At 37.5% G+C, this 27,630-nt stretch overlaps 1 protein-coding gene across 1 annotated transcript; it reads left to right on the plus strand.

The window, feature by feature from the left end:
* Nucleotides 1-2,289: 2,289 nt before the first annotated feature.
* Nucleotides 2,290-27,630, plus strand: RANBP3L (RAN binding protein 3 like; the record flags this gene model as incomplete). Its single annotated transcript, XM_083883147.1, has 15 exons — nt 2,290-2,308; nt 6,816-6,874; nt 7,140-7,176; nt 7,756-7,833; nt 8,862-8,936; nt 10,732-10,806; nt 11,456-11,580; nt 12,071-12,174; nt 16,228-16,345; nt 17,759-17,858; nt 18,946-19,076; nt 20,645-20,765; nt 21,318-21,460; nt 22,836-23,031; nt 26,690-27,630. The coding sequence occupies 15 exons, from the start codon at nt 2,290-2,292 to the stop codon at nt 26,731-26,733; spliced, it is 1,425 nt and encodes a 474-aa protein (XP_083739273.1). The 3' UTR covers nt 26,734-27,630.

Consider the following 27,630-nt stretch of genomic DNA (forward strand, 5'->3'; position numbering starts at 1 on the left):
ATATCAACATGCATCTGTGATACCTTTGTGTAGGGGAAACTCTTCTCATTAGCATTGGAGATTTGACCAGATTAGAACTTTGTTTGATTTACGACCTTATTATATTTTCTTATTTTGCTTTGAGTGTTTACAGATTAAATAAAACTCATTATGTACATATAATAGATATAGATGCAAATTGAAGTAATCAATCTTGTATTACAGTGTCTCTAGCAAAAACAAAGAAACAACCCACAAAAAACAAACAAACAAAACTAACTTTGCTTGGAAAATACCCAGTCATGGCATTAAAACTGATCTTATTTTTTAAGACAGTTGTTTTAGAAAGTATTAAATATGCTTCATAAGCAGAATCAAAAGTATGAAGACTAATAAATGAGAATCTGAAAATAAGTTTCCAGATCCATATTTAGAGCTTTACTTAGTGACCTGTTTTTCCAAAGGTGCTGAGCAGCTGTGTGTGTGAATTCCATCAGAATACTCGGCTGCCCAGCACTTCTGGGAACACACCTGTTACTCGGGATCAGCAGTGGGAAATTGAATGAACCCTTTCCCATACTTCTTTTAAGTCGATCCATTTTAAGTTGGTTGCATGAAGTAGTGTTCTAAGACACCCCCATTTTACCTCATGCCATCTGTCTTACTTAGGTTTTGGCCGAGGAAAGCCTGGCTTATGTAGTGAGGCCTCTGAGGGACCCAAGATGTTGGCTGGCTGCATTGTGGCACTTTCTCTTGGCTCTGAACTGACTCTGTTTTATGTTGCCTATTTCCATGAGTATTTTTAAACCAGAAACTGTGGTTCTATTGCAAGTTTGGCAAATCCTGTTCTTGATTTCTTCTTGACAGAAGCCAGAAGGTTTTTTTGTTATTTTCGACCTCATTTTAGATGAAAATGGTCCATCACTGGAAATACCAACAGATGTCTTTTTGTATCAAAAGCCAGAAACAATATTTAGACACAAGCCCAAGCTTAGAGAGCAAAGTATTTTGTTAATTCATCTTGTTTCTTGTTTTCACTATATATATTTTTCTTCTGCCTGTTGCAGTTTTGCTGTCTAAAGTATTGATAGTTTGCTATGTTTTTGCAGCATTTTGAATAAAAATTGGTCATATTATTACATAGTTTAACTCTTGCTCCTTGAAGTCACTAATGTACAAATCATCATCTAGCATAGTGAAAATAATTTTTTATTATTTTATTAATTTTATTTATCAATGTAAATTTCTCGATCCGTGTCTCCCACTTCAATGCTAGTCCATTGTTGCTTTCTTTTCCTTCATTTATATTGCCACAAAAATTTATCTTAGTTTTTTTTCAAGTAATAGCTGTACGTAGCACATGTTCATTAGTGACAAAGTTTTTCCATGTGGTTTTTTTCTTACTATTTTAGTGATATAAAATTACTTCTGGGGATGTAGTAAACCAACATGACATTAAATTTACTTTTCTTCTCAACATCTTCCCAAATTCTCATTGAGTTAATTTAGATGTTGAACAATCAAAATTTCAAAATGGCAGTCTTATGTGCAAGAATTTGTTATTATTGGTTGACTTTGTTTGGTTAGAGTTCTATGGGACTCTAACCAGCCGTCTAAGCTGTAACATCAAAATAGATCGGTGTCTCTGCTTCTGTTTTTGCAAATTATAGCAGTAATGTGCAAAGCTTCCAAAATTGCATATCAGAACACAGAAACCTGATAATTCAATGTCATAGCTTTATCATTTGATAGGATAAAATTATAAGCAGATTACACATTTTTGTGTAGTCTTTGTGTGTTGTGCACTGCTTACTAGGATTTTGTAAAGGAAATTTGGATGCAGTTAGAGGTTTTGTAAGTCAGTGACATTATTTGGACATTAGACAATTTTCAAGCATCATATTCTATTTGAGTTTTTTTTTTCCTGATTAAGAAAGGGGTTTCTGTTTGGTTTTGCTTTGTGCCAGTTTTTTTTTTCCTTTTTGTTTGTTTTATTTATTTAAAGTTGTGGTATGTTTAACCCAGCTGAATGCCACGTGACTACCAAAACCACTCTTTCACTTCCCTCCTCTGCTGGACTGGGGAGAGAAAATTTTGGAAGGCTCATGGGTTAAGATAAAGACAGGGAGTACCATCACAGGCAGAAGAGATTTAACTTGAGAAAATCAATTTAGTTTAATACCAGTCAAATTAGAATTAAAGCATAGTTGTAAGAACTAAACCAAATTCTTAAAAAAACCTGCATCTTCCCATCCTCACAGCCTTCACTCCCTCCGTTCTCTGCCTCCTCTGACTGAGCGGAACAGGGGCATGGGGAATGGGGATTATGGTCAGTTCCAGCACAGGTTGTCTCTGCCACTCCTTCCTCCTCACTGGAAAGACTCCTCACACTCTTCCCCTCCTCCATCACAGGGTCATTCCCACAGGAGACAGTCCTCCACGAGCATCCACTTGAGTCCCTTCCATAGGCTGTTGTCCTCCGTGAATTCATCTACTGTGGGCCCCTTGTGTGGTCACAAGTCCTGCCAGCAAACCTGCTCCAGTGTGGGCTGCTCTCTCCATCGGCCACAGGTCCTGCCAGGAGCCTGCTCCAGCACGGGCTTCCAGTGGGTCACAGCCTCCTTTGGGCATCTCCCTCCTCCACTGTGGGCTCCTCCAGGGGCTGCGGGTGGATCTCTGCTCTCCCATGGACCTCCAGGGGCTGCAGGGACACAGCTGCCTCACTATTCACTTTCTCTCTCTCCTCCTTCACTGACCTTGGTGTCTGCAGAGCTGTTCCTCTCACACATTCTCACTCCTCTCTCCCAGCTACAATTGCCCTTGTGCAGTACTTCTTTGCTCTCTCTAAATCCATTATCCCAGAGGTGCTGCCACTGCTGCTGGTGGCCTCAGCCTTGCCAGGCAACTGGTCCATCTTTACTTAAAAAAAAGTGTAAGTTTTTGCTATGGATATGAAATAAAGAATTTTCAGTTTTCTGGCCAGCTTGGTAATGGTGAAGATGCAACGGATTTAACTTTTAATATTGAAAACGTAAAAATTTACTGTTTCAACATCAGAAATAAAAAACTTTTATTGAGATCACAGTTCCTATCTTACCTTCTGAAAGATTTGAGTGGGATTTTTTGCATCTTTTTGAGAGGAATAGTGAAACAGTACTGTCACCACTTTTGGCATTATTTCAGGCATAGGACTGCCTGAAAATTAGAAACAGGTATGTGTGTATATTCTCTCCACTGTGTCCTTAGCCCTCAAAGGTTAAGGATCGTTTTTCTGTGTTTAGGGCAGGATGGAACAATAGTAATAACAACTCTAAATTTTCAAAATCATCAGTGTCCCACTTATTTTTAATGTATATATTTTGTGAAGTCTCAATAGCTTTAGAAAGGCAATAGCAATGGAAGTGAAGAGTGGCATGTCACAGCAAAGAGAGATGGACCCTTATATCTCATGGACAATGCTTGCTTTTAGGATACAGGCAAATCTGGTAAAAGAAATTTTAAATTATTTCTTGTGTATTATTCTGGCTAACACTCCTAAGACATCAGCCAGCATTTACTCTTACAGTCTCCATCCTGTAACCTGGGCACCTTCCATGTCAGATAGCTCAGGTATGAGCACATAGTGCTTCTGTACAGGACAGGAGGCTGAGTGAGGACACCATCCAGGTGAGGTCTCAGACAAAGAAATTGGACATTTCTAATGCATCTTCCAGGCAAAGGCCTGTTTTGATCTTTGAATACAGCAAACATTAGGCCAACACATTTTTGATTCAACAGCTTCAGGGAGACTATAGCAAGGGCGAGAGAGCCCAATCTGTGGTGATTATTCATGCACACACAGACAGGTTCTGTGTCTGGACTCTTGGCTGAGGCTGGTGGATTATTCCAGTCCTTGCAGCCAGAGGCAGCTCATTTGGCATTATTTTCTGGTAGCTTTCCCAATAGCCTCCTTTATCCCCAAGTGCCAAGCTGCTGAGGACTGGAGTGGCCCGGTCTGAACAAGGCACTAGCCAGCCCATGTCTGTCTGTGTCCTGGTGGTAATGATGAGGGGGAATGATTCCAGCCCACAAGTTCCCATTCCTCTGTCTGCATCTGCCTGTGCCTGTCCTTGGCTGCTGCTGCCTATTCCTGGGACAGAGTCTGGCGTTGCATGGCTGGGTGCAAGGGTGTAGAAGCACTTCTCTTTCACCCAGCACAGCTACCCTGCCAGAGGCGGACTTAGTGCAGGAAGTGAAGGGGAGGAAGGCAGAGGTACTGACCAGTGTTAAAATTACCATGTCAGCGCAACTGTGATAACTCCTTGATGGCCTTGTGTAACAGCCACAAGAAGTTCTAGGTGCCTTTTTCTGTGGAAATCAGGTATGTTGTGCCTGAATGTCTGAGAAGCTGAAAATGTAAATTTACGCTTAGGATACATATATAGTTAACACAAACATATTTTTAAAACCCTGTTATGAACAGCCTGATTGAAGAATGAATATCTTACTGATGAGCTTTGTGGAGTATGCTTCAGGAATTACAAAAAGGTTTTCTTGATTTGAATAGAAGCATTATAGAACTGTAAGAACTGTAAATAACTGTGGCAGCCTCAGCAACCTCTGACTAAATCTACAGGCAGCTCTTTGGCTCAAGAGCAGTAGGTGGAATATATTCTTTATATTTACTGCAATATTAAAATACGCATATTTATCTTTGATTATGCTGTAGCTTCTTGTGCTTCTGTTGGTAATTAAGCAGTTGTGATTTTTTTCTTCAGGAACCTTTGGGTTTTAAAATATTATTGGAATCTTCCTGCTGTTTCAAATGTAGTGGGCTTTCTTAATTCCTTCAAATCCCCTACAGCCTTTTAGCTCTAGGAAAAGTTAACTCTGTGACAGAAAGTCAATTCATTTTTCACAGCACTTCACTCTTTTCCAATTCCATTCTTTGGAGTAGAAAATGTACCTTTAAAAATAGTACAAGCTTCTGAGCTTGAGGATTACTGAGAAGAATATGAAGGTTTCTACAGTTATTCTTTACTTTTTGTATTTTTCCTTCATTCAGTAAGAATGCAAATTTTCTTCCTTTGTTTGTTTTTAAGGGGACAGAAAAAAAGCCTATTCTCTTCAAAGAATCCTATTAAAGTGAAATACTATTGTTCATGTGTGCCACTCCCCTCTAGTGAATGGAAGTGGAATTGCTTCATGTTATCTCATGCCATTGAATCCCTAGCTGCAACCAGATTATGGAATTTTTCTTCAACTTTCAATGACAGAGAGTTGTCTTTCTTTCAGTGGAACAATGTGAACTTTATTCTGCTTTTTCTATTAAGGAAGAAATAGACTTTCATTGCAAAGCGTGCTAAATTTGTTAAATCCTGCCCTCTGCACACACATAATGCCCAAGCAAATATAAAATTAACATCAGCAAAGCTGTGTTAGTTATTACTCCTCTATCTACATATCCCTGCTTTTGAGTAAAAGTTTCATGCTCTTATTTTAACAATGTTTACTTTTTTCCTTAATAGTTGAATACATTTTTGTGTAGTAACCTTAACTCCTCCATGACGTTGCTTTATTAAACCTTTGAGTTTAAAATTAAAGCTTGAGTTGTTTGGTCACAGATAGGTTTGCAATTCTAGATAAAAAATACCTATCCACATATTTTTACTTGGATGTTTTTGTTGAAGAGGTAACAGAGGAAAGGAGTATTACAAAAATGTTGCGTATGTGATGAATATTCTGTCAAATGTCAGCTAACAAGGCACCAAGTGTGAGATTTCTCTGGCCAGAGGCCAATCAAATGCAAATCAATCAGCAGTCACTCTAGTCCATATGCAGTACTTATCAGCCTTGGAGAGAAATACATGCATTTAGCTTTCCATTTATCATCCAAAGTACACAGCTAAAATATGCTCATAGTCAGAAGCTGATTGTTGCTATTTACTGCACATGACAGATGTATCAAGCTAGCATGAGATGAATCCTGTATGCGGTGGTCTTTTAAAAAAGATCTATTTGTGTCTGCTTTTTTGTTCATTAATTGTGTCCTTAATTCATATAATAAATGTGCCATTAATCAGTGAAAACAGCTTTTTCTTTTACACTGACAACCAAATTTAGTCTGAATTTAGCACAGGCTGTGAAGCTCACAAGCCTAACAAAGTAAACAGACTGAAGAAGTTGTATGAGATGTAGAAGTAGTGAACCCTAAATCAACATAAAATCTGATGTGAGGCAAATGTATGTGAAAAATATTTCATAGAAGAAAAGAGCACAGATCCAAGGTATTTTTAGTTATGTCTAAGAGATGCAGAGGTATGCTGAGACTAGAATTTGCTCTATAGAGCTCCATATGTTTATTTATCATACATGCACATTAAAACTGACCCTAGACATCCACTTACCTGAGCCTTAAAGAGCAGAATGTGTGAATGTAGCCGTAAGGCCAAGTTTAACACATTCTCTTGTTTTTCTTCCTTTAGGAATATTTTACGTTTCACATCCTTGCTCTTTTCTGCTACTCAATGATGCAGTTCTCACCCCTGTTCTTAAAGGATGGCAGATGTTTTTTGTAAAGGCTAAAAGCACTTTTTTTTTTTTTTTTTTTTTTTTTTTTAAGAAGCATTGAAAATACGAGGCCAAATCCCATAGCATCTAGTTAGGCAAAACTCACACTCAGATTAGGAGATCATACCTTTTTTTAAAAAAGTACTGTACATCACTGCATCTCTATAGTTTCTTCCTTTGTAACAAAAGGATAAACTCCTGTTTGTTGCTGCACAGCATTTTCAAAGCTCTGGTTGATAAATACTGTTATGGAATTGTTATTAAAAATTATCTCTTCTCTTTTCCAGAGAAATCAGTGCTTGCCCAGGCAACATTTGTTTTTGAAAAGAAGGACCGCTCTTTGAAGGTAAACAGCCTTTCCTCCCCCGCTTTTTCATTATTGATAAAAATGGTTGAGAAATAGGGATTCTATAGACAATTACCTTAGCAGTAGTATAAAATTTTAGCCCTGGTTAGCACTTGTAATAAATGGTCTGAAAATAGAAAAAGGAAGAATAGAAAACAGAAACAAGACAATGCATACATGCTGGATTGTTATACTTTGTGTTTCTGTCTAGAAAATGACTGTTCTATTTTCCTTGACTTTTCCATGCTTATTTTTTTTTTTCCAGCGGCCTGCAGAAGACCCAGTTTGCAAAGCTGAAAATGGTAATGACCATCCCACTGAAACAGCATAATGTAACTGGGTTATTCATAGGTCTGCCAGTGGAAACAGTATTTGGACTCCTTCTATGAGCAGGGGCAAATCCCAGTTTCCAGACTAATATTCTGTGGGTTATAGAGACACCTACTCTGTCCTAATATATAGGTCCCTGTCTTCCCTCAAGAGTTCTTCCATCTGACCTCTCATATTTACCAGAAAGACAGGCTCCAGAAGCCCTGAAAGTTGACCAAGCATATTCATCAGCTGTATGAACTCCTAACTGTATTTTTCTGTTTTCTTGGGTAAGGTTATAATGTAGCTTCTCATTCTTAATGTTTTCTTACCCTATGGGCTTATGAAGTGATTCTAAGTGCTTACTTTAAGTTCTCTGAACTTAGTAGAAATAAAGAAGACTTCCCAGGGCTTTGTGAAGGTGTTGACTGAGATTCCAAAGCCCTTTTTCTCTTGGGTACTGCCTTAAAGCTGTTCTGTAAGTCCCTCCTAGAATTTATTTTGTTCAGGTTTTAATTTAGTATTATAACAGGATGCCTCATGCCAATTACACTATATTTTATTTTTTCTAGATTTCATTAGTTGTTCCAGAAAACGTGCAAGATCATCATCTTTGACTTTCCAGAAGTCTGATTCTCAGTCTAACACTGGTATGACATTTATCTCCAATCATATTTTAATTGGAGTTCTGTATTCTCATCTAGTAAAGAAAATAATAAATTCCCCCATCTAAAAAATGTTTCTGCATTGTAGGAATGCTGCAAGTAATAAACATTGATACTTGCTGGTAATTTCCAGTAAATACCTTTTTAATTAAAAATACATTGTTTTTTCCATACTTACATAATACTACATAAAGTAGTGAAAAATCTAGAAATTCTGTATAATTTTCTTGAATTGCTCACACAATCAAGGGAGGATGAGGTAAGGAAAGGAATTATATCCATTGCTTCTGGAAGACATCAGTGTTCCCTGGGCAATCCTTTACAATGTAAAGCAGTTTCCAGAAGTGCCCCTCATTCTGTCCAGCCAAGAGCTGACTGAGAAGGCCTATTAAGGACTGTGTATTTTTTCCATGGGAAATGAACACAAATCATTGAGTCTACTGTGCAGAAGAACTGATCTGTTTTTTACAATCTTTATTTAACATATGGATGATACCAGAAAGATACTTCTGAATTCAGGCATTAATAGGTGTACAGTGTACCTTTGTTTTAATCACATCTGAATGTTCCTAATAGGACTTAAGATAAGCTAAATTTAATTCAATCTGAAGGTTAAGCTGGAATAGATATGCTAGAAATTTTAAGGCATGCCTATACCAAAAAATAAAGCAAAGTGCAGGAGGAACTGGAGTCTTTTCCCTCTGGATTGCCCACACTTTTTAAGTGTCACTGTCTGGCTCTGTTTTGAACCTCTCCACCTGGAGGTCTCCAGGACAGAGCTGCTACAGAGAGGATTAGCTGTGTGCCCAAGCCAGGCTGTGCTGCTTGGCCTCAGAGACCTTCTGGTATCAGCAGCATAGACATAACTAATAGTCTGCTTCAGAAAGATGGTAGGTAGCAGTAGCAAAATTTATTCTACTGTCAATGAGAGCATGGCATCAGCCTGGCTAACTCTAAAACTGGTCTTTTTTATTCTCCAAGCAAGTTATAATTTCAGTCTTTTACTCTTTTAGATACAGCTCTCACACAGAAAAGAGGGAGGTCATCTTCATTTAACATCCTTCCTACCTTCCCTCCCTCCCAGACAGGTAAATAAAAATTAATATTTATGTAGAAAAGCAAGTATTAGCTAAAATAAAGATATGTGCAGAAATGCTTTTTCTGCAAGACAGAGCTCAAGTGTGTTGGACTAGTCTGGCATTTAAATGAGAGAAAGGAGTGTTTTATAAGGAGGACTGGCAGTTCAATAGAAGATTAGATTTTTTTAATATTTGAGGAGTCCTATGGAGCAGGGGTGGAATCTTTGAATAATTTAAAAACATTTAAATGCATTTACAGAGTGTGATACAAATTGTACTTGAAAAACCAAAATGAAATTACAGTAATTACATGAATAGTTTGCTTGCAATATAATGGTGATGGAGTGTAATTTTCCATCCTAGGAGCCTGTCTTCCACCTAACAAGGGACCCAGGGAATATCCTCACTCTTAGCACTAACAGGAATGATGGAGTGGTCTCAAATCCTAGCCTACGTCTCTTACCAGAGACAGGTTCTTGACAGACACTGGTGCAGAGGATTTCTAAACAATATTAAGAGTTCACAGCATTTTTATAGCAACAAAACACACTCTTGGAATGAAAAAGTGGTGATTGTAGTGTATCAGTTGTGCCATTTTAAAGGACATGGTACATGTGTGGCATCCCACCCTTAAGGGGAAGACAGCACCCAAGATTTGTAGGTGGTCATGGTGGAAAAGAATGACAGAAGCCAGAGGTAATTCAAAAGCTTAAAAAGTTTTACTGGTAAATTACACACTTGGCATGAAAACTGGTATAAGTCCTGACCTCCTATTTCAAGCTCATGGAGGTGGATTTTGGATGAAGGAGTAAGGTGAAAGGGAAGAGAGAGGATTAAAGATTAAAGAGGAGAAGAGAGAAGCAAGAAAGAGAGAAAATGAGATCACCAGTCCTGGTTCCAGCATCAGTGTTGGTCTGGCTGAAGGCATGTCCAAGATCCTGGGGCACACTCCTGGGCTTCCTGGGGGTACCTCTATATAGAAGGGTTTCCCCGAGTTTCTCTCTTTTTATGCAAATAAGTTCTCATGTGCAGTTTGTTCTTTCTGGAAATGGGTCAAAGGCTTTGAAGGTCTTGGGTGGTCTTGATACCCCTACAGTCCATGCCCACTTCTTGGCCTCATTCCTGCTGTGCTGTGCCATGTTGTGCTTACGGCTGTCCTGGAACAGTGCAGCCCTACATCTGTATGGCCCCTTCTCCAGCCATATCCTGCACTTCCTCACAGTGATTTACTGCCAGAAGTCCTTGGTTGGCTCCACAGCTATTTGGACATATGCATTACCCCCCTTACCTCCTACAACATGGTTGCCATCACCTTTTCACTGGTGTTTGGTATCTTTATTAAAAGAGTGAAAACAACAATAGTGCACTGCCATTGTTCTAGTAAGTTATGAAGGCCTTTTTAGCAGAACAGGACAGGGTACCTTTATTTATTTATTCCTCTTTGGGGCTCATTTAGTCGTCTTAAAAATACCTAAAACTCGACCAGATAGCATTGGCATTTCAATGTTTCTATGATTTAAAACTAAACACTTAGTTTTAAAAGATGAAGAAACATTTTGCATTTAAAATATTCATTAATATCCAAAAGACTGTGACATAGCTAGAAAACCTCTGGTGCCAAAGTCTGCCCAGCTGTTACAAGGTGAAAACTGAGACAGTAACACTTATCTTGGAGATCTTTTTCAGATGTATATGTTGCAATATTGCTCAGGTACTACCAAAACAGGGAGAGGTTACAGAAATACTAATTAACGGTTAAAATTTGGATTTACTCATTATTCAATTTTAAATTCCTTTTCTGTAGTAAGGAAGAATAACATATTCATGACCTCAGCTCTTCTTCAAAGAAATTCTGACATCATCAAAAGTACAAGAGAAGGTAACTGTCATTGTAATATTTATTTACTGTAGTTCCGCAAAGACATCCTTTAGAGATACTGGTGCAAAAAAAGAACAGCTCTTTTCCATAATGAATGATAGAGTAGATGCGTTTATGCAAACCACGACTTATTTGTCAGTGTAAATGTCCTGTGGTCCTATGATCCTAAACTCTGAGCATCTGCTCTGACTACTTATTTCCTGAGTGGATTGAACATAACCTTCCATAATGAAATTTCACATTTCTAACTGAATGTCTCTGCTCCTGGAGAAGGCAATGAAGAAACCTCTTGGCATCTGAAGATAGAGGATTAAATCTGAAATGCCAAAAGACATATCTAAAACAAAATAAATACAATTATAAAGATATACTTAAATATATAAATACAATTACGTTTTATAAGTACAAATAAGAATGTTTATGTATATAACACATTAATTTTTTATCTGATAGGATAAACATTGGTTTCAGTTCATAGTTGTGTATTTTAGAAACTATTTCAATTTTTCAGAATGTGAAGCAAGTAAATAACAGTAAATGTTATTTTAAAATGTTTTGACACTTTCAGTTTAGAGGCAAGACATATAGGTATGAATTAGATGTGAAGAAAAAGTATATGTTTAAATATTTTGTCTTTGTATTTTGCAAGGATCCTTGTCACCAAGTCAATTGTGGAATGTCATTAGACCTGCCACTTTACAGCCCCCACAAGCCCTGACCTGTCCTGAAATTCCTGTAGTATCTCTAGTGACTAAGAAAGAAGCATGTGTTCAGGTAAAAAGAAAAAATAATTTTACTGGAGCTCAAATTAAGGAAAAAACCCCAACCAAAACCAAACACCAAACAAACCAGTGCTGGTTTAAAGCAATAAATTATTCCACTGTGATTTTCAAGAAAGTTCCCATTAAGTTTCAGTGGAATTGATGTATTGCTGACATACTGTGAAATGTTACACTCATGCTGACTGTGCTTGAAAAATACCTCTTCTCTGCAGGCTATCTTACCTTTCTGGTATCAGGGTTCTGTGGGAAATCAGCTTTGGGTGTTTTGGATTTTGTCTATTTAGAAAGTGAGATTTTGGTATTTTAATTGAGGGCACTGGCTTAGTACACAGCTGGAGGAAGCTCTGCCAACAACCACATCTATTATCTGTATCTGTATGTCTGTCTATCCAACTACCTTAGTGACTCTGGATTCTAGCAGCTCTGTTAACAGCAGAAAATATACTACCTCTAATTAATCCATTTGATTTTATTATTCCTAGCTATCTGAAGACAGCTCTTTTTCATCAGCTGAGAATTCACTAAATTCCAAAACAGCAGTGGGATCATCTATTACCATGGGTCTTTCCAACTCTCAAAAAACACAGTAAGATTTTTGTTTATTATATTTCTGTATCATCTTGGCACTTGGCTGATGGCGTGTCCTTTCATCATCTATGTCTAAGATGGTACTAAGCTGTGTGCACCCACACAGGGCTCAGTGATGTTTGTGTGTGGTGCCAAGATTTGTGTCTCAGCATGAGCTTCATATGCCATAAAAAAAAGGACTCTTAACTGCAGTTAATCTCTGTGAGACAGGTGGTTTCTCACTGGCAACCAAGCTGGAAACTGTTTTGGTTTGCCATCTCTCTTCTGACTGCATGTCTGCTGCGTCTCATAAAAAAGGTGCAGAGAAACTCAGGAAATTTCATTCTTTTGAGGAATTACCAATACATGTCAGCATATTGGACACAAGAGGCATAAAGAAAAAAATACAGGATTGATTTGGAAGACCAGGTAAATGCTGCATTTGATGCTCTGCTTTCATTTACAAAGCAGAATTTCTGGCATGAAAAGTTATCTGTGGTGACTGTGATGTGGTGACTGCATTTTTGTGCAGCACAGACTTCATGATTTCTGTGAGGAAGCTGACATCCTTGGACTAGGATGTTTCCCTATCCTTTTGACACTGTATGTGACAGAAAGAGCCCCATTCTCAGAGATGAGTCAGATTCTGACTAAGAGCTTGAAAAGATTCTTTCAAAAGTGACAGAAACACAATGCAAACACTGGGAAAACACTAGTTTCTGGTCCTATGTGCAGCTTTGTGCAAGGTTTTGCTTGGGCAACAGAAAGGGATCAAGGCCACCATGGAGAAAAACTCACACTGGTGCCAAATTTGACTTTTCAAAATTACTGGGGCCACAGAAAATAGATTTCTAATGTTGCCTAATTCCCCCTCCTACCGAGGGAGGGCACAGAATATGTTAATTGGAGAAGAGTCTGTGCTAGTCTTCTACAGGGCTAGATGGCCAACAGATAAAGGTCAGGATACACAGTGCCAGGGTTCTGAGGAGGCAAGGGATTTTTAGATGCACAAAATGCTTAGATTCTTAATTATTATCAACAAAAAGAACATCATTAGAGGGCAGATGCTCACTGTGATTTTGGAAGAACCAACCTTTTATATTATGTTTAATGCTGTTGTGATGCCCTCTGAGGACAACATGTAGCCACACAGCACACTGGGTTTTTAGCAGAATCTGAATGATGGTAGTGCATGTATTGGAAAAGCTAAATCAGTTGCTGTTGGTACTTTAAATTTATTTACATTCTGTCAGCTGCACAATATCTAGGAAAAGACCGGTGAGTGACATTCTCCTGTGATGTAGAGAAATGCAACACAGTGATTCAGTGCCAACAAGCTAACTTAAAGTTGAAGGTACTTATGGTATTTCTTTCCCATGTATTTTTTTTTCCACAAACATCCTGCTTGGGGTGTTTGTGCCTCATGAACTCTGAACATCACTATAATAGTTCTATCACAATCATGATAAATGTTGGTTCCTTTGACAGTTGAAAACTAATTTAAATACAACCAGGTGCTTGCTGCTTTTCTGAGATTGCAGGAGGATGTAAGTGCCATTCTTCTGATCCATACTAAGGGACTGATACTGTAAAATACTTAGGTAAAATCTTTCTGGCATAGCTGTTTTCTCATCAACAATAAACAAATGACTATTAAGCTCTGCATACATGCTGAGCAGTAAGTGAACATTGCTAGAACCTCCTCATTGCTAAGAAAACAACCTTTTGGGCTTGCTTTTAATTTTCAATCAAGGCATTTGTTTATAAAATGAAATGCAGAGAGATGCAACAGCAGAGATTACTTTGCCTGCAGACATCTCTCTCACTTTTTGTTCCTCGTCCACTTCTTCATTTTTCCGTTACATGATTCTGTGGCGAGATGATTGAAAATACCTTGTTATCCCTCTACAGTTGCTGCAGCTGTCCATGTTCCATGAAACCAAACCACTAATTTTCAATTTTTTGAGCTGACTATAATAATGAACTGAAAAGGAAAAAAGTTCAGGCTCTTGATTCTGATTAAGAGCTTGGAAAGCTTGTGTCTTAAGTGTCAGAAATACAGCAGTGGGAAAACACAGGCTTGCAGTCATATCAAGTCAACTTTGCACAAGGATTTGCTTGAAAACTGAAAGGGTTCAAGGCCAGCACTGGAACTGGTGGCTACTCAGACCTTTTTGGACACTCTGAGAAGGCTAGTACCTAAATATATTCCCCTCATAATCCCATGTGACTATTTTATCCATTTCTCTCCTCCCATTGTTCCTTGTTAGTGATCATTCCCTGATCTCAGTGACTGTGTTTTCTATCTCCATGACAATGCCATCCCTGGGGCAAGAACACTTTGCATCCCCACAGAGAATCGCTGGAAGGAACACTTAGTTCTTGCCATGCAGCAACATAAGGCTCTCTTGAGGTTTTAATAACATTTTAAGGCTGGCATTTGCAGTTTTCTCTTAGAAGAAAGATCTTGCACTGATTAATTTTTCTTACATTTTTGAATATAATCAAAACAAGTTCCCATATTTTTTTCTTAGAAATGTGCCTCTAACTGTTGTTCTTCTAGCTCTTTTGGCGTGCTGTCCTTAAGCTGCTATTGGAGCAGCCTAGAAGCAGCAGCTGAAATATCAGTATGGAAATCAGTTACCCTCCAGTGAATTTTAGTGAAGGGTGTGCTTAAGGATAAAAAACTCATCAACACACTTCAGATTCCCTTTTCATCGCCCAAAACATGCATAGAAGCTTTCAAGGCTAAAAAGACAAGTATTTTCTGATTTCTCTGTTTTGCTTCTAGACTTAGCAACACATCAAGTGTGAGAATTCTAAGGAATATTTTTCACATTAAGTGTAAGATTGAGAGAGGTAGTACCCGTAAACCCTTCATCCTTGAAGAGATTTCAAGCACACTGTAGCTGTGAACAGAGAAACTGTGTTTTAGAGGCAATCATCAAAATTCTGCCAACAAACCCAATTAATTAACAGGAATATCCTCCACATATGTTATGTTAAGCCCTCCCAAGGGTGATAAATACTGTGAAACAGAAGTTGAGTGGTGCTGAAGTATGCAGTTTGTGACACAATATCAAGTTGCCTTTCTGCCAGGTCATCTTTCTGGAACAGAAAGTGAAAAGAACTTGCATGGTTTTGCCTGTGCCAGCAAGACATGCAGGATTAAGCTCTACTAAGAGCATGAACAACATATAACCCCTTCATAAAGAAAAAAAAAACAAACAAAAAACCCCCCCAAAAAAAACCAAACAAAAAAACCCAAACCCCAAACCAGCAGCAGGAACAACTTCCACATAAAGGAGTTTACAAGGACTTTTCTAGTGACTTTTACAAAAAGTGAACCCTGTTAATTTAAAGTGGCTGTGTAATTAGCAAGTCAAATCACAATTCTACTTGTATAGAATATTCTTGAATGTAATCTCTAAAATATAGTTGGTCAGTACCGAAGGATTGCAAATATTGCGTCCTCTTCTCATTTTAAGCGTATCTATGGAACCAGTGATAAAAAAATGGAAACACTTTTCTCTCCTGTTTTATTTATACCTCATCTTAAACCATTTGCTATCATATCTATACATTTTTTCAGTATTGGTTTGTGTATGTGAATACACTGCCTCCCTGCCCTTCCAAAAGGTAAGGAGAATGGCCAAGGAATCTCAGTAGGGCACCAAGATGTACATTATTCTGCAGAGTACTGGAGCTGTATCCTCTTGAAAGGATGGTTAATTGTTGGTAGTCTTTTGGAGGAGCAAAAGGCAACAGGGAAACAGAAGTAACTCATTAAGATTTCTGGACTAAGACAATTCCCTGAGGAGAAGTGGCATATTGTTTTGCTGGTTGTTCTTTGGTCTTAAGGAACATCCTCAATAATCTTGATGAGATATAGTGTGATACTCTGTTCCTTTTGTGAAATGTTCCATAGAGAATATTCTCAGAGTCTCTTAAAGAATTTGTCTGATTACTTTCATGACTATTTTTTTATTTTCCTTTAATGTTAGGAGCAGTGAATCTTTAAAGTGCTTTAAATAGTTCTAAATCACATTCTTATGTTATTTTGTTCCCATAGAAATCAGTTGCTCAAAGAAAGAAGTGTACAAAACATCAGTAATTGTGATTTTGTGTTTGGGGAAAACATGGTTGAAAGAGTTTTGGTGGGATCTGCACACGGCAGACTTTTTATCAAGGTCAGTGTACTTAGAAGTATAATTACTTTTTTAGAGATTGATTCTTTTTAGGTCTTTCCTTCTTTTAAAGATGTGAATAGATATGGTTCCTATCTCTCTTGAGGAGAAAATATCTAAGAATGTGCTGCTGGAGGGTTAGGCATTCTGATCTTCACCACCCTAGTTAGGTTCTTTAATTACTAACCCCAGTTAGGTTCTTTAATTACTAACACGCACCAATATGCACTTCTGGTTTGCTCTTCTTTTGACTTGAAAAAGAGTTTTTTTATCTATTCCATGTAAAGTGGAACACCCACAATGTAAGATAAAAGAATGTGGCTCCTACTGCTCTGATAACTTCCATCATAACTGGAAAGAGTTTGGACACCTAAAGGGAGTCTACAAGAAAGCTGAAGAGAGACTGTTTATAGGAGCACAGAGTAACAGGACAAGGGGAAATGGTTTCAAACTGAAGAACAGTAGGTTTAAATTTGATATTGGAAGAAATTCTTCTCTTTGAGGGTGGTGAGACAACAGGAAGCCATTGCCTAGAAATTCTGTGGATGCCCCATCCTTGGAGGTCATCTAGGGTGACCATCCAAGGCCAAGCTGGATGGGGCTCTGAACAACCTGTCTAATGGAAGGTGTCCCTTCCCATGGCAGAGAGGTTGGAACAAGATGATCTTTAAGGTCTCTTTCAACCCAAACCATTCTGTGATTCTGTGATAAATAAGTATGAAGGAAAAATTGGACACCCGCTCTAGAGAGTGTCCATGTTAAAGCATATTGTGCATACTTGTGCGGCAGCTTAAGTCCTGAAGGACTCTAGGACAAAAAAGTATTCCCAAGCTGAGGATTGTACCACTGGAAATGGAACTGAAATTCAGTTTTCAATTGAAGTAGGATTAAAACTGTATGCTCATCTGCTAGGTAAAAAGCTTGGCAACCATAGGTTTGGGCTATGACTTTTGGCCAAGATTTATTTATAAGGTATGAGTTGAGCCACTGAGCATTTTCAGAAGCCACAAGCATTTACTTAGACATGCCTAAGAAAATTTATCTGCAAAGCTGAAGGTGATAGAAATTTTTAAGTCCTCTGAGGTTAAGTTTGTGGTGTCTGAGAGTTTTAAACTACTCTTCTGGGAACTATGGGCTTGAACTGGAAATAAACTGGTACCTTAACATCTAAGTTTTTCAGTGGATTTAAATACTAGTCCAGGATGCATAAAAAGAGGTCATTCTTCTCAGAGGAAGGATGATGTACTCATTCTATGATAATAATATTACTTCCTCTAGAGACTGAAATTGTATATCTGGGCTATTTTTACTCTGAAGCTATTAAAATTGCTGATCTTCAGCCTAGCATTCAATGTTCTATTTGATATAAAGTGATTTTTTAAACAGGAGTTCTAATTTCCCCCTCTGTTTTTCTAGAGTCCTGAGAGGCATCCCAAGCTATGTAATGAAGCTGATTTACACAAAGGGGAAATAACATCCATGTCCACAGGATCTGCTCATGTCGGGTCACAAAAAAGTAAGTATAATCAGAAAACAAAAACAGTTAGTTTTATTATTATGTTTCACTGTATTCTAGAGGATGTCAAATGAGTAGTGGTCAATAATTTTCATGTATTCTCAAGCTATCCAGTCATGAGCACGCTTAGACTATGTGCCAAAATCTATGCAGCTACAGTTTGGTTTATGACATATGAACTGGACTAACTTCAGAAAGCATGATCTGAATTACTCAAGAAAATATTACAGAATATTATGAGTTAGTTCAGATCATTATATATTGTTTGAAAAAAAAATGCAGCAACCATTACGAATGCCTTGTGGACCACATTGTTGAATTACAGTGATTGATTTTAGGCTGTCTTCTGCTTGCATTTTTCAAATTCTCATGTAAATTACTTGATTATTTTGGATCATAATTGTGGGACTGAAAGTTCTGTATGGACAGATTTTGGGGCTTGTTTGGGACTCTGGTCACAGTGAGATTTTCTGCTAAGCAAGCCATGTGAGGCTGTGAGGGAGTCCCCAACAGTCCCCTGTTGTGAGCCTTCTTGAAAAATCTTCCACTTCTCTTTACTAACAGATGTATTTAGAGCCTACGATTTGTGTAAACATTCTTAAAAGTAAAAAATTTTAAAAATAAAGCCTTCAGAACAGGTGTATAGATTATGCAAAGGTACGGAGCTTTGTAACATTGTTAGTTTCAAATCTTATCCTGTTAAATATTCATTGTATATGTACCATTATTCTGAATAATGGGCTATGTATACTCAGCATAACAATGTATCAGATGAGTTTAGTTTGGAAAATCACCTTTTAAATATTTATGCCTTGTTTCTCTTTGTCCCTTGGGACAAACCTCTGCAACTATAAACACCCCTGTTCAATTCTGTATGAACCTTTTTAGTGAGGTATTTTGTATTCTTGCCTTTTCCTCTTATGTTTGTTCCTTTGGCCAAAAACTTATTAATAACACTAAACAATGTCAGATACCACAGGTATTACTGAGGTCACATCCTGTGTACTAGTTTCGTTATCCTAAAAATATTCCCAAAATATCCCCTGCATAGAAAGAATTTCGTTGTTTTTTTTTTTTTTTCCTACAGAAAGAGCTTTGTTGAGGAATGCAACACTAATTGAATCAGCAGCTGCTTGTATTTCCAAGCCAGTGGAGAAAATCCTGTTAGATAAAGTTGAAGTTATAACTGGAGAAGAAGCAGAACACAATGTTTTGCAGGTGTGTATTTCCTAAAACCTTGATGGTGAGTAGTTCTGTTGTTGAAAAGAACATCTAGATCTATTGCAGATGCAGCAATCTGAAGATAACTTCAATTTATATTTTAAATCTTTGCCTTTTTTTAAGCTATGCCTCAGCTAACCCACTTTTCTGTAAGTTGGTACTTTCTTTTTCATATTATATTTATTCATTTTGTGGTCCCTTTCAGTAAGTGACTATTTCAGTGGTATTTTATAAGCATCTACATAATACACTAGATAACCAAAACCTTAAACCTAGAAGTGATTTGAGTAAAGATGGGGTTTATGAAAAATGTTTTTAGGGAAAAAAAGCAATGTGTTGTTAAAGTAATTTGTTCTATAGTTCAGCTAAAACAGCAGTTATCTTTCCAACCTAGCAAGGCATATCTTGCTATTCTTTGACTTCAAAATATTATTTTCTCAGAAAATATCAATTATGATTTAAAAAATCTTAACATTATTTTATCTTCGATTAATTCTTGTGTCGTAGTAGAACACAAAAGTTTACTGTCTTGGGAGCAGTATGCTTCTAGTAGCAGTACTGGTATCCTGGGCTGCGTAACATCTGTAATGAGGGAGGAAATAAGGTTGTACAACTTCTGCAACAAATTTAGCTATGCTGGTGTGTTGCTTCGCGTATCTGTCTCTCAGGTCAGCTCAGCGTCGGCTGGGCCACCCTGCTAGCTGTGATACGCCCAACAGTACCTTTGCGTGGGTCTTTGGCTCCGCAGCACCTTTGCCTTAGCTGTCTCGGCCGTGGTTCGAAAGAGGGGACACTCCAGGCTCAGGGAGAAAGGTTTTATTCGGGTAACTCAGGGGCAGCCCCTGGTTCCAGGCCTGTGCCTCTGGGGAGTGACCCCCGGCCTCAGTTACAGGGGGTTTTTGTTCCCCCAAAATCTCGGGGGTGGACACAAGTTACCAGACCAATCACACAAAGCCAGGTGGGTAAGGTCAAAATGCAATACACAACATTAACAAATCAGGTGAATTTGGGATGTGGTCCTGTGAGACCCACCAATCCCTGTCAGACACCTCTCCTGAAGGTTTTGGGGTCTGGGGTATGCTGGACATGTGGGGGAGAAATACAATGGGATGGGGGAAAATACAATAGGATGATCGAAACCCAGGGCAGAGGATTAGAGTTGTCTTGGCAACTCTTATCAACCTCTGATAAGCACAATCCAAGACAGGAACTTTACCAGGCTAGGGTTAAAGTCCAAATCACATCAAACCTACAACTAAGAAACTTATGATAACATTTCAGCACCCCCACACTGGTGGAAATCACAGATGAAGAGTTAATGAAGATTAAATAATTGAAAAAGTAAACTGGGATTCATGATGAATGATGATGATGAGAAAAGAGTTTAGCACAGATCAAGGAGCCATTTCATTTTAAGTAATAATGGTGGTATCTCTATACATCTACCTTTGTACCTATGCATATGGATGTACTAAAAGCCATATCAAAAATTTTACAACCATAAAGTTTTAGATCCGATAAAACTAGTACTGGCTGGCAGTTTTCATAATGTATTTCTCTTTCAGATTAACTGCAAGCTCTTTGTATTTAATAAGCTTTCTTTAACCTGGACTGAAAGAGGCAGAGGATCCCTGAGGCTTAATGACACCTCTAGCAATAAGCATGGAATGTTGAAGTCAAGGCTAAGTACGAAATAAATAAGGAAATACCCCGCACAGAAAACACCAAATAACTTGTATTGTTGTTGGCCAGATTTTATTTCAGAATGTTTACATCTGAGAAGATTGTTATATTACGTCAAGTTGCTGAGAATCTTTTTACCTGATAAAGTTCTATGTGTTGCAGACTAAGGAATTGGACTCACAGATATTGTTAGGTTGTATGAACTACTCTGCTGCACTGTGTCTTCAGCTCAGTCACCAGCCTAACAGTTTGCTCTTTGTTGGTTCTGCTTTTTCAGCAGCACTGTTTCAAGACTCTTTAGGAATATTGTTCTTACTGTGCTGTCAGGTTTTTGTACTGTATTGCACAGTTTCAGCAGATTATTTCCTTTGTGTTCCAGACATATTGAAAGAAACAAACATATTTGGGTATTAAAAATAATTAAAATCTCACTATATCAGGGGTTTGAAATATTAATTATATATAATATAAGTAATATATAATATGAAAATATTAGTTGAATACAAGTGCTGGAGAAAACAGCTGCTGCTTATCGTATTAACCTTCTTATTTTAGTTATGCGAAATCAAGGTAGCCTGAGACTGATTCTCAACACCCAACTCTGGGAACAAATGATTATAAAAAGAGCAAACAGAAAGAGCCTGTGCTTCACTGCAACAGATCAAGTGGACCATTCTGTTCAAGTATTTCTAACTCAGGTGAGTGGGAAACAACAGTTCCACCCAAGACCCCACTTCATCCAGAATTCTGAAGGGTTGCTGAAGGTTAGTTTTAGCAAACGGCCTTCATGCTCTGTCAGCTTAGACGTTCAGCATAGATGTTACATGGCTTTTATAATGGAACGTGTTAGAATTATATTTCAAAAAAACAGGTGTGATGATAAGATCTGGCCTTAAGTCAGATGTTTCAGACTCTGGTACACATACCACCAATGGAATGGATATTATTCCAGTAATATGCAGAAGTGGCTCTTTTTTAATGGAAGCAATACGCTGACAATTTCTTCACAAGTAGTTACAATTTTGTAAGTTACTCTGGTAAAAGGCAGCAGCTTTCTGCCACGGTTCTCAACACAGCACTTGCAATAAATCTATCCAGTGTAGGACCTCTATTTCTCAATAGAGAAGAATACAGAGTTTTAATATTGCCTTGTGTAAGACAATAGTCTTGGAAGCCCTGATTTTCTCCAGGAAGGGTAAATTGGAGATAGAAATCTGCTGGACTTATTCGCAAATAAATAGCACATATGTCCCAAGTTGGAAGGTGAGAGCATCCACATGAGTTTAAGGATGTTTACAGTTTCCCCAGCAGATCTTTCTAGGAAGGATTCAGCTTGCTGGGAAAGAAAAATAAGTCATAATTTCCAGGAAGTGTCACATATGATACACAAGCAAAGCACCATGCACTGTATATGCAAGTACTGTAAGTCTGTCACTTCCTAACAGGGACTTAACTATGGCTGTGCTGGACTGCTGGTCTGCATGTGAGAATTATAAATGTCCTGATTTCCAGATGTGCCACACTGTTTTCACAGAGTGTGTAATTTACATTCTGTAAATTTGTTTTGGCATTACTGGGCCAAAAAATTCTGACATGTATGAGGAGATCACAATATGTGAGAGCTGTATGGGTATGGCAAGGGTTGCAGGAAGCTGCTTCTACAGTCACTGAAGAGGCTGGTGTCTGTCCCTACAGTATCTACCTGGTGACTGTATAGATTAACATGCCAGTGCTTTCTTACTTCTAGAATCAAACTCAGGAATCATTCGAAATATCAAGTACTCCATATAAACTGAGCTGTTCTTCAAGGAAAGTAATTTTTAAGCTTATGTTTCTTGTAACTATAGAGAAAACAATCAACAACTACATATAAAGCTCAGACCACATAAAGGAACTTCACAGAATTTTATTTACATTATTATTTGGATGTTAATTATTAAGTGTGAATCTTCAGTTGATAATTTTGATTAGAAAAAATACAAAAATACAATTCTTTCATTATTTTTTAAAATAAAATTTTAAAAATAAAGATTTTTCTCAGTTGTTTTGGACTTCACATTTTATGTTCTACAGGCAAGCTCAAAAGACACTGAACACCTGTATGCAGCAATACATCATCGCCTTGTGGCCTTGCGAAGCTTTGCTGAGCAAGAGCCAGATGTTCAGCAAGTAGACACAGAGTCAGAAACAGTTTTTCAGCCCCTAAACTGTGATAGTGATGATGAAGATGATGAAGAACAACTAACTCAAGTGAGCAGCACTGGATCCGGTAAGCAGAAGTTTTGCTGGAAATGTGTAATCCTTTCAGGGTATTTGCTTAAAGTAATGAAAATCGGACTCTTTTTTTTTTTTTTTTTTTTTTTTTTAATACTGACTGTAACTTTTATCTGATACAGATACCCCCTTTTCAGGTAGAAATAGGGTAGTTCCTTTTAGTATTTTGACTTACTACTGTTAAAATGTAAGGTTTTGCCAGTTCAAGTATCTACACATATTTATGGCCATGGAATACCCTTGACAAAAGCTTTTTATATTAATAAATTTATATAATAATTATATATAATAATTTTATATTATTAAGCATTACCTAAATGTTTTTCAGTATATTTCAGTAGAAATGACTAGAGATGTTGATTTTACTTTGAGTAAGTAAAGGATGAGTCCATCCACATCAGTGACTAGCTTTACACTAAAAGCCTGGTGCACAATGTTTTTACTAAGGTATTTATTATGTCATGGCTAACTGAATTTAAAACATGATTCTTGATGAGCTGTAACAACTACCTCAACTAGAAAATCAGCAGAAGAACATTTACACACCAGCTTTACCAGCTTTCTTCACCATAACAAAACTGTAGGCTCCTCAGAGAGAAAAAGACCACTAAAATAAGCTACAAGATATTAATGCCTCAATACTTCAGTAAATGCAACTCACAACAGGGGTGCAGTCACATTTACAGAAAGCAAGACAGGAAGAGCTGTTTGACTTAAAAGCTCTTCTTTCTTAGCAAAAGACAGGTCATATTTCTGGAGCAAATTCACTGCTTGTGTCAAACTGCTACAGCAGATAGAGGAGCTGCCAATTAGGTGTGATTTTTTAACAGATGGACTACATCAGGCAACTTTGTTTTGTTGCTCACAGCGTTAGTTTCCATCTGTAGCTAGGTAAAGACATACTGTCTTTATATTATAAACCTTCCTTTCAACAACTATTCATCAAGAATCAAGTAATGAAAAGTAACAGCTGTAAGTACTGTTTCCCTGAGGAAACAATATTTCCCCCTTTTATCATAGAATCATAGAATATCCTGAATGGGAAGAGACCCTTAAAGATCATCAAATCCAACTCCTGGCCCTGCACAGCACACCCCAAGAGTCATAGCAAGTGCCTGAGCACACTGTCCCAACACTTGTGGACCCTGCCAGGCTGGTGCTGTGACCACTTCCTTGGGGGAGCCTGTTCCAGTGCCCAACCACCCTCTGGAGAAGAGCCTTTTCCTGATATCCAGCCTAAACCTCCCCTGACACAACTCCAGGCCGTTCCCTCAAGTCCTATCACTGGTCACCTCCTCTTCCCCTTCCTAAGAGGAAGTTGAATGCCCCAGTGAGGTGTCCCCTCAGTCGCCTCTTCTCCAGGGACAACAAGCCAAGTGATCTCTGCTGCTCCTCATACATCTTCCCCTAAAGGCCCTTCACCGTCTTGATTATCCTGGTCTTGATAGATTCCAGTACCTTTATATCCTTCTTATATTGAGGTGACTAAAAAACAGCACACAGTTTCTGATAACTTGGAAATTTGGATGGAACTTGATTCCTTCCCAGATTTCCTAATGATAAGAACTCTTTCTTCTTTCAGAAAAAAAATAAAATAGGGGAAAGGGAATTTCAAAGCAGTGGAGGAACACAAATGTACAAGTTAAATATTTATCTTGATTTGCAGAGACTTCTGATACAAATATTCAGCTGGCAGCCAGCAAATAGATTCTGAAATGTGTGAGGTGTTGTTTTTTCTTGTCTTTTCAGTTTAAGCATCTGTGCCTCATTTATTCCAGTTTGTAACAACAGTTTTAACAATCCCTTTCAAGCACTTTTAAAATGGCTCCTAGCACATCCTGCTTATCTTAATCTCTTCTCAGAGCCACAAGGTTTTAAGTTGCACGCGTTTTAGTTACTGCTATCCTAGTCACTCTCCACCTTCAGACGTTCAATCTCACTCATGACTAGAACTCCCTAGAACTCCCTTTTACAAAAATGGAAGAATAATAAGCCTCATGGGTTTTGAACAGGAAGAGGTCAGTTTTAAATATCAGAACAGAAATGTCCATTTAGATCCAAGAGAACAGATCCTGGCTTTTTAAGAGCTATTGTTTTAAACTTTTAATTTTCATTCCTTCTTTTTCATTGAAAGGGTATATGTGAATAAGTAATCTTTTTTTTTTATTGATATAACTCAGTTTTGAGATTACCTCTCCTTAAGAGTATGTAAGTGTTAAGAAACATAAGTCCTCAGAGACTCTTTCTTTACAAGAAATACAAGAATTTACAAAATATGCCTGCATTTTATTTCATTCCATTTTATTTGTTTTTCTCACCCCCTCCCAAAGTGGTTTTCTTCTCTTAATATGGGAATTTCTTTCTTGTTAAACTGAACTCACACAGTTGCCTAGATGATGCTATGTATTTCATGACACTGTAAAAGACATGAAAAATTACATAATTATCTTCATAGTATCTTTATAATAATTGTTTTTAGTGCTTGAGACTGAAGTAGAAAGCAAATACGATATACATAATAAGTGAATTATGGACATCAAAGTGATTCTGTATCATAACACAGAAATGCAGAAGCAAGATGCAAAATGAATTTGCAGAAACGAAAAATGTTTTATTTTAGGGACATTTTCTGGTCCACTATGCATGTACTTCCCATCTCAGCTTCATTAGGACTCTCTCTTATACTGGAGTTTATCAAGATTTAAAATGTTTAAAGAGTTTTCTTTCTATTTTGAAGTACTTTGAAAGTTCTTAAAAGAACTACTCTTCAGCAACAGCACAGTAACTCCTGAAAAACTGCTGTCTTTGGTATTTCTTGTCAATTTAATTTAAATTCTTATCATTGTTAAGGATTCCAAACTATAAAGCTAACACACGCGCACTTGATAGTGATTAAAACTGAGGAAAAGGGAAAAGTTAAGAATTAACTTCTTTGTTGGACTTTCTGTATTCTTTTCAGCAGGCACTAGTAATATCTAAAGCAGAGAAAAAAGACACTCTGTGATTGATTTTAAATGCTCCCATATAATGAAAGAGAAGGAGGAAAATTATATTTAATATTCTGACAAACACAAGCTTTCATTTCACCTGCAAGAGATTTAAAATTCTTAGTAAGCATTTAGGAGTGGCTGGATGGTAGCAGCAATTTTTAGGCAGATACTGTGATAGTGGTATTATGTGTCTGATATTATTAGTCAGTTCTACCTGTACTGTATAACTGCAGTACTTTCTGCAGACGAGTCAAAGTCACAGAGATTATGCACCAAAACCACTTTCTCATAACCAATGAGCTGTTTGAAGGTATGTTGGACTTTTCAGAGTTTTTTGAGCATCTGTAATGGAGTCTTAAGACAGTGTACCGTCACAGAGTGAGATAATTTGCATCCTGGGTACATTGCCCTACCTAGACATCAGATTTTTTAGTGTTTTTGTGCTTGTCTTTATTGACACGGAGGGTCATAGGCTTCATTCACAATTCACATGCTCAAATATTTGTGAATAGTCCTGTGTTATCTAGTTACCTATTTACCTAAACCAGAAACTGATCATATCCAAACTTTAACCTACTGCTTTGGTATTATGAAATGCTGGATTGTTTCAAAACATGAATATGCTCAAATAAGCAAGGTTTTTTTTAATAAATTCTTTTTCAGATCATTCTAGATGGAACCGCAGGCGGTCTGTTGTGTGCTCATGATATCTGCCAGAGGTTACAACAGCTCAGCTGGGAACTCATCTTCCCAAAATGTCTAAGCTGACTCATCAGCCCCTGGAGGGAGGAAGTCAGATGTGTATTATTTTATGACTTTTAAGTAGAGATTCATTTTAGAGACAGCTTAAGTTTAATGTGTTGAGAAAGAACTTCAGATGCACTATTGAGGATTCCAGGCAGCCTGCTTTGCACTGAGCTGTGAATAACACAATGGCTTCCAATAGTCAAGAACTGTTACAAGGACTTTCAATTTTAGAATTAAATATATTTAGATACATTATTAGAGTAAGTAATTTTATAGGGAATAAGTACTTGTTCATCATATTGATGGATAATACCACATGAGCATGAACTAATAATAATATATGTGAACAGATATTTGTTACTTCTAGTCTGTTATTTAAAAGTTACATTTGGAAAGCTTTAAATTGGGCTTCACTGAAAAAAATTATTTAAAATTGTGTTGTAACATTCAGCATCCCATTTGGAAGTACATACAAGCAAAACCTGGGGTGGCAGTTTAGCATGACCAAGGCCTATAGAAACCAGCCTTCATAAAAGGGGTTTTATCTAATGTTTATTTTGAAAATATTCAGAGTGGTATACTGGCTGCAGAATTTTGTGTAAGGGAGAAGAACCATGATCTGCATCTTTCAGCTTTATGCACCAAAAGAATTCACCATGAAAAAGTAAAAGCCCGCTCTAAGGGCCATATGAGCTTTAAAACTTGAAGTGTATCTGCTTGCTCATGAACACCTTCCTAGCGGAATAAAACAAGCACCTGCACTTGTGTATATTAGTTCTCCATTTGATATACACAAATAAATGTGTGTACAATACAACGAGATATCTACATTAAAAAAAACCCCAAAACCTTAAATG

Source organism: Zosterops lateralis, assembly GCF_965231275.1.
Source record: "Zosterops lateralis genome assembly, chromosome: Z".
In the NCBI taxonomy this organism is placed as follows: domain Eukaryota; kingdom Metazoa; phylum Chordata; class Aves; order Passeriformes; family Zosteropidae; genus Zosterops; species Zosterops lateralis.